Consider the following 13214-nt stretch of genomic DNA (forward strand, 5'->3'; position numbering starts at 1 on the left):
TAGGTACACTTCAACTGTGAGAGACGGAATCTAAAACAAAAATCCAGAAAAATCACATTGTATGATTTTTAAGTAATTAATTTGCATTTTATTGCATGACACAAGTATTTCATACATCAGAAAAGCAGAACTTAATATTTGGTATTGAAACCTTTGTTTGCAATTACAGAGATCATACATTTCCTGTAGTTCTTGACCAGGTTTGCACACACTGCAGCAGGGATTTTGGCCCACTCCTCCATACAGACCTTCTCCAGATCCTTCAGGATTCGGGGCTGTCGCTGGGCAATACGGACTTTCAGCTCCCTCCAAAGATTTTCTATTGGGTTCAGGTCTGGAGACTGGCTAGGCCACTCCAGGACCTTGAGATGCTTCTTACAGAGCCACTCCTTAGTTGCCCTGGCTGTGTGTTTCGGGTCATTGTCATGCTGGAAGACCCAGCCACGACCCATCTTCAATTTTCTTACTGAGGGAAGGAGGTTGTTGGCCAAGATCTCAGAATACATGGCCCCATCCATCCTCCCCTCAATACGGTGCAGTCGTCCTGTCCCCTTTGCAGAAAAGCATCCCCAAAGAATGATGTCTCCACCTCCATGCTTCACGGTTGGGATGGTGTTCTTGGGGTTGTACTCATCATTCTTCTTTCTCCAAACACGGCAAGTGGATTTTAAACCAAAAAGCTCTATTTTTGTCTCATCAGACCTTCTCCCATTCCTCGTCTAGATCATCCAGATGGTCATTGGCAAACTTCTGACGGGCCTGGAAATGCGCTGGCTTGAGCAGGGGGACCTTGCATGCACTACAAGATTTTAATCCATGACGCCGTAGTGTGTTACTAATGGTTTTCTTTGAGACTGTGCTCCCAGCTCTCTTCAGGTCATTGACCAGGTCCTGCCATGTAGTTCTGGGCTGATCCCTCACCTTCCTCATGATCATTGATGCCCCCCGAGGTGAGATCTTGCATGGAGCCCCAGATCGAGGGTGATTGACCGTCATCTTGAACTTCTTCCATTTTCTAATAATTGCACCAACAGTTGTTGCCTTCTCACCAAGCTGCTTGCCTATTGTCCTGTAGCCCATCCCAGCCTTGTGCAGGTCTACAATTTTATCCCTGATGTCCTTACACAGCTCCCTGGTCTTGGCCATTGTGGAGAGGTTGGAGTCTGTTTGATTGAGTGTGTGGACAGCTGTCTTTTATACAGGTAACGAGTTCAAATAGGTGCAGTTAATACAGGTAATGAGTGGAGAACAGGAGGGCTTCTTAAAGAAAAACTAACAGGTCTGTGAGAGCCGGCATTCTAACTGGTTGGTAGGTGATCAAATACTTATGTCATGCAATAAAATGCAAATTAATTACTTAAAAATCATACAATGTGATTTTCTGGATTTTTGTTTTAGATTCAGTCTCTCGCAGTTGAAGTGTACCTATGATAAAAATTACAGACCTCTACATGCTTTGTAAGTAGGAAAACTTGCAAAATCGGCAAAAAAAATAATTCCTCTAGCTCCACAATGAAATAGGGTGCAGGCCAGGCAGCAGGCTGTTAGCCAGCCTGCCAGCATAGTGGACTCTGCCACTAGCACAGTCAGTGTAGTCAGCTCAGCTATCACCATTGAGACCGTGTCTGTGCCTCGACCTAGGTTGGGCAAAACTAAACATGGCGGTGTTCACCTTAGCAATCTCACTAGGATAAAGACCACCTCCATTCCTGTCATTATTGAAAGAGATCATGATACCTCACATCTCAAAATAGGGCTACTTAATGTTAGATCCCTTACTTCAAAGTCAATTATAGTCAATGAACTAATCACTGATCATAATCTTGATGTGATTGGCCTGACTGAAACATGGCTTAAGTGGGTTTTGTCCAACATGTCTCTGGACCCACTCACTGTCACAGTCATACGCTGGACCTAGTTTTGTCCCATGGGATAAATGTTGTGGATCTTAATGTTTTTCCTCATAATCCTGGACTATCGGACCACCATTTTATTACGTTTGCAATTGCAACAAATAATCTGCTCAGACCCCAACCAAGGAACATCAAACGTCGTGCTATAAATTCACAGACAACACAAAGATTCCTTGATGTCCTTCCAGATTCCCTCTGTCTACCCAATGACGCCAGAGGACAAAAATCAGTTAACCACCTAACTGAGGAACTCAATTTAACCTTGCGCAATACCCTAGATGCAGTTGCACCCCTAAAAATTAAAAACATTTCTCATAAGAAACTAGCTCCCTGGTACACAGAAAATACCCGAGCTCTGAAGCAAGCTTCCAGAAAATTGGAACGGAAATGGCGCCACACCAAACTGGAAGTCTTCCGACTAGCTTGGAAAGACAGTACCGTGCAGTACCGAAGAGCCCTTACTGCTGCTCGATCATCCTATTTTTCTAACTTAATTGAGGAAAATAAGAACAATCCGAAATTCCTTTTTGATACTGTCGCAAAACTAACTAAAAAGCAGCATTCCCCAAGAGAGGATGACTTTCACTTTAGCAGTGATAAATTCATGAAATTCTTTGAGGAAAAAATTATGATTATTAGAAAGCAAATTACAGACTCCTCTTTAAATCTGTGTATTCCTTCAAAGCTCAGTTGTCCTGAGTCTGCACAACTCTGCCAGGACCTAGGATCAAGAGAGACGCTCAAGTGTTTTAGTACTATATCTCTTGACACAATGATGAAAATAATCATGGCCTCGAAACCTTCAAGCTGCATACTGGACCCTATTCCAACTAAACTACTGAAAGAGCTGCTTCCTGTGCTTGGCCCTCCTATGTTGAACATAATAAACGGCTCTCTATCCAACAGATGTGTACCAAACTCACTAAAAGTGGCAGTAATAAAGCCTCTCTTGAAAAAGCTAAACCTTTACCCAGAAAATATAAAAACCTATCGGCCTATATCGAATCTTCCATTCCTCTCAAAATTTTTAGAAAAGGCTGTTGCGCAGCAACTCACTGCCTTTCTGAAGACAAACAATGTATACGAAATGCTTCAGTCTGGTTTTAGACCCCATCATAGCACTGAGACGGCACTTGTGAAGGTGGTAAATGACATTTTAATGGCATCGGACCGAGGCTCTGCATCTGTCCTCGTGCTCCTAGACCTTAGTGCTGCTTTTGATACCATCGATCACCACATTCTTTTGGAGAGATTGGAAACCCAAATTGGTCTACACGGACAAGTTCTGGCCTGGTTTAGATCTTATCTGTCGGAAAGATATCAGTTTGTCTCTGTGAATGGTTTGTCCTCTGACAAATCAACTGTAAATTTCGGTGTTCCTCAAGGCTCCGTTTTAGGACCACTATTGTTTTCACTATATATTTTACCTCTTGGGGATGTTATTCGAAAACATAATGTTAACTTTCACTGCTATGCGGATGACACACAGCTGTACATTTCAATGAAACATGGTGAAGCACCAAAATTGCCCTTGCTAGAAGCATGTGTTTCAGACAGAAGGAAGTGGATGGCTGCAAACTTTCTACTTTTAAACTCGGACAAAACAGAGATGCTTGTTCTAGGCCCCAAGAAACAAAGAGATCTTCTGTTGTATCTGACAATTCATCTTAATGGTTGTACAGTCGTCTCAAATAAAACTGTGAAGGACCTCGGCGTTACTCTGGACCCTGATCTCTCTTTTGAAAAACATATCAAGACCATTTCAAGGACAGCTTTTTTCCATCTGCGTAACATTGCAAAAATCAGAAACTTTCTGTCCAAAAATGATGCAGAAAAATTAATCCATGCTTTTGTCACTTCTAGGTTAGACTACTGCAATGCTCTACTTTCCGGCTACCCGGATAAAGCACTAAATAAACTTCAGTTAGTGCTAAATACGGCTGCTAGAATCCTGACTAGAACCAAAAAATTTGATCATATTACTCCAGTGCTAGCCTCCCTACACTGGCTTCCTGTCAAAGCAAGGGCTGATTTCAAGGTTTTACTGCTAACCTACAAAGCATTACATGGGCTTGTCCTACCTATCTCTCTGATTTGGTCCTGCCGTACATACCTACAAGACGCAGGCCTCCTAATTGTCCCTAGAATTTCTAAGCAAACAGCTGGAGGCAGGGCTTTCTCCTATAGAGCTCCATTTTTATGGAACGATCTGCCTACCCATGTCAGAGACACAAACTCGGTCTCAACCTTGAAGTCTTTACTGAAGACTCATCTCTTCAGTGGGTCATATGATTGAGTGTAGTCTGGCCCAGGAGTGGGAAGGTGAACGGAAAGGCTCTGGAGCAACGAACCGCCCTTGCTGTCTCTGCCTGGCCGGTTCCCCTCTTTCCACTGGGATTCTCTGCCTCTAACCCTATTACAGGGGCTGAGTCACTGGCTTACTGGGGCTCTCTCATGCCGTCCCTGGAAGGGGTGCGTCACCTGAGTGGGTTGATTCACTGATGTGGTCATCCAATCTGGGTTGGCGCCCCCCCCCTGGGTTGTGCCATGGCGGAGATCTTTGTGGGCTATACTCAGCTTTGTCTCAGGATGGTAAGTTGGTGGTTGAAGATATCCCTTTAGTGGTGTGGGGGCTGTGCTTTGGCAAAGTAGGTGGGGTTATATCCTTCCTGTTTGGCCCTGCCCGGGGGTGTCCTCGGATGGGGCCACAGTGTCTCCTGACCCCTCCTGTCTCAGCCTCCAGTATTTATGCTGCAGTAGTTTATGTGTCGGGGGCTGGGGTCAGTTTGTTATATCTGGAGTACTTCTCCTGTCCAATTTGGTGTCCTGTGTGAATCTAAGTGTGCGTTCTCTAATTCTCTCCTTCTCTCTCTCTTTCTCTCTCTCGGAGGACCTGGGCCCTAGGACCATGCCCCAGGACTACCTGACATGATGATTCCTTGCTGTCCCCAGTCCACCTGGCCGTGCTGCTGCTCCAGTTTCAACTGTTCTGCCTTATTATTATTCGACCATGCTAGTCATTTATGAACATTTGAACATCTTGGCCATGTTCTGTTATAATCTCTACCCGGCACAGCCAGAAGAGGACTGGCCGCCCCACATAGCCTGGTTCCTCTCTAGGTTTCTTCCTAGGTTTTGGCCTTTCTAGGGAGTTTTTCCTAACCACCGTGCTTCTACACCTGCATTGCTTGCTGTTTGGGGTTTTAGGCTGGGTTTCTGTACAGCACTTTGAGATATCAGCTGATGTACGAAGGGCTATATAAATAAATTTGATTTTGATTTGATTTGTATCAAATACTTGTTCTCCCCACTGTATTTGAGATGGGTTGTTGCCATCAGGTGGAGGGTGGGTAGTGCGTGTTATGTTTGTATTACAATATGGTGTATTACCTTCTTTACTGAGTACAGCCGAGGAATAGACGAATGCCCACTTGGTGGCTGAGACGGTTCCTCTGGGTACCACACCCTGCCAGAATGTACCTGTGGGGTCACAACACATCACTGAACACACTGCAGTCTTCACCCAAAAGTCCCTGTCCACCACACTGACTTAAAACAGAGAAGGTGCCAATAAAGCAATGCTTAGCTTATTAAGTTCTGTGAAGTGTAGTCATGTCAGAAAGTGCATTCCATAAATTGCATTCCAATGCAGAAAACAAAAATTCCTCATGACTGAGTAGCTGTGTTAACCCACTGAGCTAAAGCCTAGGCATTAGCTTGGAAAGCTAATGCAAGTATTGAGGTTTCATAAATGCATACCGCTGAGGCTGCCCTTGGCGACATGGAAGCTGTTCCTGCCGGATGCAATCCAGACGCCGCTGGTGTTGGAGGAGACCAGGCTGGGCTGGCACTGGGACTGCTGGGACAGGAAGGCCATGCGGAGGCACTCTGCAACCCGCTCCACCGGGGCCTTGGTGGCTGTGGCTATGTTCTGAGTGGCTTGGATCAGAGTCTGGAACAGACTGCCCTGATCAAACACCACATAGTCTGTGATGCTCACCTGAAGAGGAGGGTGGGTGAGGAAGAGAGAGGGAACAAAAGGCCAGAAATGCATAAGCATTAGAAGTTGTGCCATGGTTAATAGATGTTAATGCGAGTGTAGTGAAAAGCTTGTGCTTCTGGTTCTGACAGTGCAGTAATATCTAACAAGTAATCTAATAATTTCCCAACAACTACCTAATACACACAAATCTAAAGGGATGGAATAAGAATATGTACATATAAATATGTGGATGAGCGATGGCCGATCGGCATAGGCAAGGTGCAATTGATGGTATAAGGTACAGTATATACACATATGAGACGAGTAATGTAAGATATGTAAACAATGTTAAAGTGGCATTGTTTAAAGTGACTCGTGATCCATTTATTGGGTGTCAATGTAGGCAGAAGCCTCTCTGAGTTAGTGATTGCTGTTTAGCGGTCTGATGGCCCTGAGAAGAAAGCTGTTTTTCGGTCTCTCTGTCCCAGTTTTGATACACCTGTCCTGACCTCGCCTTCTGGATGGTAGTGGGGTGAACAGGCAGTGGCTCAGGTGGTTGTTGTCCTTGATGATCTTTTTGGCCTTTCTGTGACATCAGGGTGCTGTTGGTGTCTTGGACTGCAGGTAGTTTGCCCCCGGTGATGCGTTGTGCAGACCGTACCACCCTCTGGAGAACCTTGCGGTTGAAGGTGGCGCAGTTGCTGTACCAGACGGTGATACAGCCCAACAGGATGCTTTTGATTGAGCATCTGTAAAAGTTAGTCAGGTTTAGGGCCAAATTCCATCAGCCTCCTGAGGTTGAAGAGGCACTGTTGCACTTTCTTCACCGCACTGTTTGTGTGGGTGGACCATATCAGTCTGTCTGTGATGTGTACGCCGAGAAACTTGAAGCATCCCAGCATCCCACCTTCTCCACTACTGTCCTTTCGATGTGGATAGGGGGGGGGGGGGGGGTGCTCCCTCTGCTGTTTCCTGTAGTCCACAATCATCTCCTCTGTTTTGTTGACGTTGAGTGAGAGGTTGTTTTCCTGACACCACACCTCCTCCCTGTAGGCTGTTTCTTCATTGTTGGTAATCAAGCCCACCACTGTTGTGTCGTCTGCAAACTTCATGACTGAGTTGGAGGCGTGCATGGCCACGCAGTCATGGGTGAACAGGGAGTACAGGAGGGGGCTGAGCATGCACTCTGTGGGGTTAAGGGTCAGCGAAGTGGAGATTTTGTTTCCTACCTTCACCACCTGGAGACGGCCCGTCAGAAAGTACAGAACCCAATTGCACAGGGCGGGGTTGAGACCCAAGGCCTCCAGCTTAATGATGAGCTTGGAGGGTACTATGGTGTTGAATGCTGAGCTGTAGTCAATGAACAGCATTCTTACATAGGTATTCCTCTTGTCCTGATGGGATAGGGCAGTGTGCAGTGTGATGGCGATAGCATTGTCTTTGGACCTGTTGGGGCGGTATGCAAACTGAAGTGGGTCTAGGGTGGCTGGTAAGGTAGAGGTGATATGATCCTTGACTAGTCTCTCAAAGATTGAATATGTCCGTATACACACCAGCCAGCTGGTCTGCTCACGCTTTGAGGATGCGGCTTGGGATGCCGTCTGGGCCAGCAGCGTTGCGAGGGTTAACACGTTTAAATGTCTCACGTCGGCCATGGAGGAGGAGGGGGGCCTCAGACCTTGTTAGCGGGCCACGACAGTGGAAAAGTATTATCCTCAATGCGGAAAAGAAGGTTTTTAGTTTATGTGGAAGCGTGACGTCAGTGTCTGTGACGTGGCTGGTTATCTTTTTGTAGTCTGTGATTTCCTGTAGAACCTGCCACATATGTCTTGTGTCTGAGCCGTTAAATTGCGACTCCACTTTGTCCCTGTACCGGTATTTCACAGGTTTGAATGCCTTGCGGAGGGAATAACAACACCGTTAATATTTGGACATAATGCCAGTCCTCTTTCCATGGTTAAATGTGGTGGTTCACACTTTCAGTTTTGCGCAAATGCCGCCATCCATCCACGGTTTCTGGTTAGGGTTCTTCTTCCCAGAGAGGTGTTTATCTCGGTTGGCGTGATGCATGGAGAAGCCCAGTGGCTGAACCGATTTCGACAACGTCTCCCGAGAGCCATGTTTCGGTGAAACAGAGAATGTTGCAATCTCTGATGTCTCTCTGTAAGGCAACCCTTGTCCTAATTTCGTCTACTTTGTTGTCAAGAGACTGGACTTTGCCGAGTAGTATACTCGGAAGTGGGGGGCAGTGTTGCACGCCTACAGAGCCTGACTAGGAGGCCGTTCCATCAGTCTCTTCTGCGCCGACGTTGTCCTGGGTGGTGGACTGCACAAAGGATCCGCTTTGTGAAAGTTGTATTCCTGGTCGTAAAGTTGGTAAGTTGACGTCGCTCTTATATCCAATAGTTCTTCCCGGCTGTATGTAATAAGACTTAAGATTTCCTGGGGTAATAATGTAAGAAATAATACATTAAAAAATATATATAAATAAATATTGCATAGTTTCCTAAGGACTCGAAGCGAGGCGACCATATCTGTCGACACCAGACCATACTCATCCCAGGGTGAAGTCTGTAATGCAAACCATCCTAAATTTGACTTTAATAATACATGCTCTTAAAAAATGATCATAGTGCAAGATGGACGACGTATGGAAAACAGTCTGTAGGATACCAACCTGCCACCAGTGGTCATCTTCCCCCTGGGGCTTCCTGGCAGTGACTCCAGTCCTGAACCACAGACTGCCGCTGGTGTCCAGAGCCCAAGCCGTGTTGCTCTCTCCCAGGGCGATACAGATGGGGTCCAGACCCTGACTCTCACTTTGGGAGGAGGAAAAACACATTCACACAAATATGTAATAATCAGAAAAGAAAGCTAACATTGCCTGAGTCCTGAAGACCTGCATTAGCTCCCCAAGCTAATGCCTAGGAGGATTTAGCTCAGCAGGTTAACAGTGCTGTGGCGGGCTGGAGATCTGGATTTGAACCCTGGTCGGTCATACTAACTAAACGTTCACTGCTACTAGGTCTCTATGACACACGTCTTCCTTCCTCTTTTCAAAAAAGGTGAAAGAATCACAGTTGAATTACAATTATCTGGAATGACCACACCACAACCCACAGGGGTGTCACAAGAACCGACCAGAGCTAACTCCACTGTTACTGGGGCCTACGATACGCAGGTTCTCTTTTTCAGAAAAGGTCCTACCTGATTTTGTCATACTTCCACATTTCCACCTCAGAGCAGGAGCTGCTGAGGCCATCGCCATCTCTGTAGAAGACAGCCCTGTGTTGGCTGAGGGCCCACACCACCCCGCCACGCGCTGCGATCTGGGCCATAGGACATGGGCAGTCCACCTTCACAGCTCGTGCACACGGACGGTTCACACTCAAACCTGCAGAACGGGATCACAACCACACAGTCAAGTTTCAGGCATTTGTTGTATTTGTTGTTTTTGTGAGTTAGTGAGGGGCCGGGAATGTCTATATGTAACAGAATGTTAATCATGCTAAACTATTAACAGTATAGCAGTCTCACATTAGTTTCTTTGTTAATCATATCGAATTCAAATTAAATGTATATATCCTATATACATACAGTGCATTCGGAAAGAATTCAGACCCTTTGACTTTTCCCACATTTAGTTATTTTTTCCCACTCATTAATCCACACACAATACCCCATAATGACAAAGCGAAAACAGGTTTTGAAATTCGTGCAAAGGTATTAAAAACAAAAACAAATACCTTATTTACATAAGTATTCAGATCCTTTGCTATGAGACTAAAAATTGAGCTCAGGTGAATCCTGTTTCCATTGATCATCCTTGAGATGTTTCTACAACTTGATTGGAGTCCACTTGTGGTAAATTCAATTGATTGGACATGATTTGAAAAGGCACACACCTGTCTATATAAGGTTTCACAGTTCAAAGTGCATGTCAGAGCAAAAACCAAGCCGTGAGGTTGAAGGAATTGTCCGTAGAGCTCCGAGACAGGATTGTGTCGAAGCACAGATCTGGGGAAGGGTACCAAAAACTGTCTGCAGCATTGAAGGTCCCCAAGAACACAATGGCCATCATCCTTAAACGGAAGAAATTTGGAACCACCAAGACTCTTCCTAGAGCTGGTCGCCTGGCCAAACTGAGCAATCGGGGGAGAAGGGCCTTGGTCAAGGAGGTGACCAAGAACCTGATGGTCACTCTGACAAGAGCTCCAGAGTTTCTCTGTGGAGATGGGAAAACCTTCCAGAAGGACAACCATCTCCGCAGGACTCCACCAATCAGGCCTTTATGGTAGAGTGGACAGACGGAAACCACTCCTCAGTAAAAGGCATATGACAGTCTCCAAGCGGACTATCAGACCATGACAACAAGATTCTCTGGTCTGTTGAATACCGTGAATGCAAAGCATCACGTCTGGAAGAAAACTTTCACCATCTCTGATGCATCGTAGTGGCAGAATCGTGCTGTGGGGATGTATTTCAGTGGCTGGGATTGGGAGACTAGTCAGGATCAAGGCAAAGATGAAAGGAGAAAAGTACAGAGAGATTCTTGATGAAAACCTGCACCAGAGTGCTCAGGACCTCAGACTGGAGTGAATGTTCACCTTCCAACAGGACAACGACCCGAAGAAAACAGCCAAGACAACGTAGGAGTAGCTTTGGGACAGGTCTCTGAATGTCCTTGAGTGGCCCAGCCAGAGCCCGGACTTGAACCCGATCAAAGATTTCTGGAGAGACCTGAAAATACCTGTGCAGCAATGCTCCCCATACAACCTAACAGAGCTTGAGTGGATCTGCAGAGAAGAATGGGAGAAACTCCTCAAATACAGGTGTGCCAAGCTTGTAGCATCATACACAAAAGAACACTTGAGGATGTAATCGTTGCCAAAGGTGCTTCAACAAAGTACTAAGTAAAGGGTCTGAATACTTATGTAAATGTGATATCTGTTTTTGTATTTTTAATACATTTTTTTTATTTGACCTTTATTTAACTAGGCAAGTCAGTTAAGAACAAATTCTTATTTTCAATGATGGCCTAGGAACAGTGGGTTAACTGCCTGTTCAGGGGCAGAGCGACAGGTTTGTACCTTGTCAGCTCGGAGGTTTGAACTTGCAACCTTCTGGTTACTAGTCCAACGCTCTAACCACTAGGCTAAACACCTGCTTTGCTTTGTCCTTGTGTGGTATTTTGTGTAGATTGACAAGGGAAAAAAACAAATCCATTTAGAATAAGGCAGTAACATAACAAAATATGGAAAAAGTCAAGGCGTCAAATAATTTCAGAATGAACTGTATATCCTCCAAACATCGGTTTTGAGGGCATTATCACTTTCACAGTTTACCAATATATACAGTTGAAGTCGGAGGTTTACATACACTTAGGTTGGAGTCATTAAAACCCGTTTTTCAACCACTCCACAAATGTCTTGTTAACAAACTATAGTTTTGGCAAGTCGGCAAGGACATCTACTTTGTGCATGACACAAGTCATTTTTCCAACAATTGTTTACAGGCAGATTATTTCACTTATAATTCACTGTATCACAATTCCAGTGGGTCAGAAGTTTACATACACTAAGTTGACTGTGCCATTAAACAGCTTGGAAAATTCCAGAAAATGATGTCACGGCTTTAGAAGCTTCTGATAGGCTAATTGACATAATTGAGTCAATTGGAGGTGTACCTGTGGATGTATTTCAAGGCCTACCTTCAAACTCAGTGCCTCTTTTGATTGACATCATGGGAAAATCTAAAGAAATCAGCCAAGACCTCAGAAAAAAAATTGTAAACCTCCACAAGTCTGGTTCATCCTTGGGAGCAATTTCCAAAAGCCTGAAGGTACCACATTCATCTGTACAAACAATAGTACACAAGTATAAACACCATGGGACCACGCAGTCGTTATACTGCTCAGGAAGAAGACGCGTTCTGTCTCCTAGAGATGAATGTACTTTGGAGTGCGAAAAGTGCAAATTAATCCCAGAATAGCAGCAAAGGACCATGTGAAGATGCTGGAGGAAACAGATACCAAAGTATCGATATCCACAGTAAAACGAGTCCTATATCGACATAACCTGAAAGGCCGCTCAGCAAGGAAGAAGCCAAACCGCCATAAAAGAATACAGACTACGGTTTGCATCTGTACATGGGGACAAAGATCGTACTTTTTTGAGAAATGTCCTCTGGGCTGATGAAAAAAAAATAGAACTGTTTGGCCATAATGACCATCATTATGTTTCGAGGAAAAAGTGGGAGGCTTGCAAGCCAAAGAACACCATCCCAACCGTAAAGCACGGGGGTGGCAGCATCATGTTGTGGGGTTGCTCTGCTGCAGCAGGGACTGGTGCACTATACAAAATAGATGGCATCATGAGGCACGAAAATCATGTGGATATATTGAAGCAACATCTTAAGACATCAGTCAGGAAGTTAAAGCTTGGTCGCAAATGGGTCTTCCAAATGGACAATGACCCCAAGCATACTTCAGACAACAAAGTCAAGGTATTGGAGTGGCCATCACAAATCCCTGACCTCAATCCTATAGAAAATGTGTGGGCAGAACTGAAAAAGCGTGTGCGAGCAAGGAGGTCTCCAAACCTGACTCAGTTACACCAGCTCTGTCAGGAGGAATGGGCTACCCAAAATCTTTGACCCAAGTTAAGCAATTTAAAGGCAATGCTACCAAATACTAATTGAGTGTATGTGAACTTCTGATCCACTGGGAATGTGATGAAAGAAATAAAAGCTGAAATAAATAATTTTCTACTATTATTCTGACATCTCACATTCTTGAAATAAAGTAGTGATATTAACTGACCTAAGACAGGGAATTTTTACTAGGATTAAATGTCAGGAATTGTGAAAAACTGAGTTTAAATGTATTTGGCTAAGGTGTATGTAAACTTCCTACTTCAATTGTAAAAATAGTGATTGACAAACGTTCATTAGAAACGTTATTTTTGATTAATTTATTCATACCATTTCCTTCTTCCACGAGACATTGTCCCGACACAAATCTAAAGTTGCTATCCAAGCCGGCTGGTCGTTCGTTCCATTGGTTCTGTCGCCAGAGAAGCGACCCAGTCGTTCAGTCTTTTTGTTCTGTATCTATGGACGCGAGCAACCCAGTGGTTCATTCTAAATGTTCCATTGCCATAATGACTGGCAATGTTCTTATCCCTTGCTTGCTAGCTAAACAACTACAGCTCAGTTACAGTCACGTCAAACAGTGCAGACAGAATAACAGCAAAGTATCTCCTAATGCAGCAAAGTATCTAATGTTGCACAATTTTGACTGGTAAAGAAAATGTGCTTTC

General features: G+C 44.7%; 1 protein-coding gene across 2 annotated transcripts in view; it reads right to left on the reverse strand.

Annotated features, from left to right (window-relative positions):
- Positions 1 to 13214, reverse strand: part of LOC135525672 (tectonin beta-propeller repeat-containing protein 2-like) — a 37045-nt gene that overhangs the window by 12381 nt on the left and 11450 nt on the right. For both annotated transcript variants that reach the window (XM_064953434.1, XM_064953435.1), the window contains 4 exons: positions 9103 to 9289; positions 8573 to 8714; positions 5673 to 5913; positions 5304 to 5393 (listed from right to left, as the gene is read on the reverse strand). In XM_064953434.1, coding sequence (XP_064809506.1) covers positions 5304 to 5393; positions 5673 to 5913; positions 8573 to 8714; positions 9103 to 9289 — 660 coding nt within the window. The remainder of the gene's footprint in view (positions 1 to 5303; positions 5394 to 5672; positions 5914 to 8572; positions 8715 to 9102; positions 9290 to 13214) is intronic.

This window comes from Oncorhynchus masou, chromosome 32 (genome assembly GCF_036934945.1).
Source record: "Oncorhynchus masou masou isolate Uvic2021 chromosome 32, UVic_Omas_1.1, whole genome shotgun sequence".
Classification (NCBI taxonomy): Eukaryota; Metazoa; Chordata; class Actinopteri; order Salmoniformes; family Salmonidae; genus Oncorhynchus; species Oncorhynchus masou.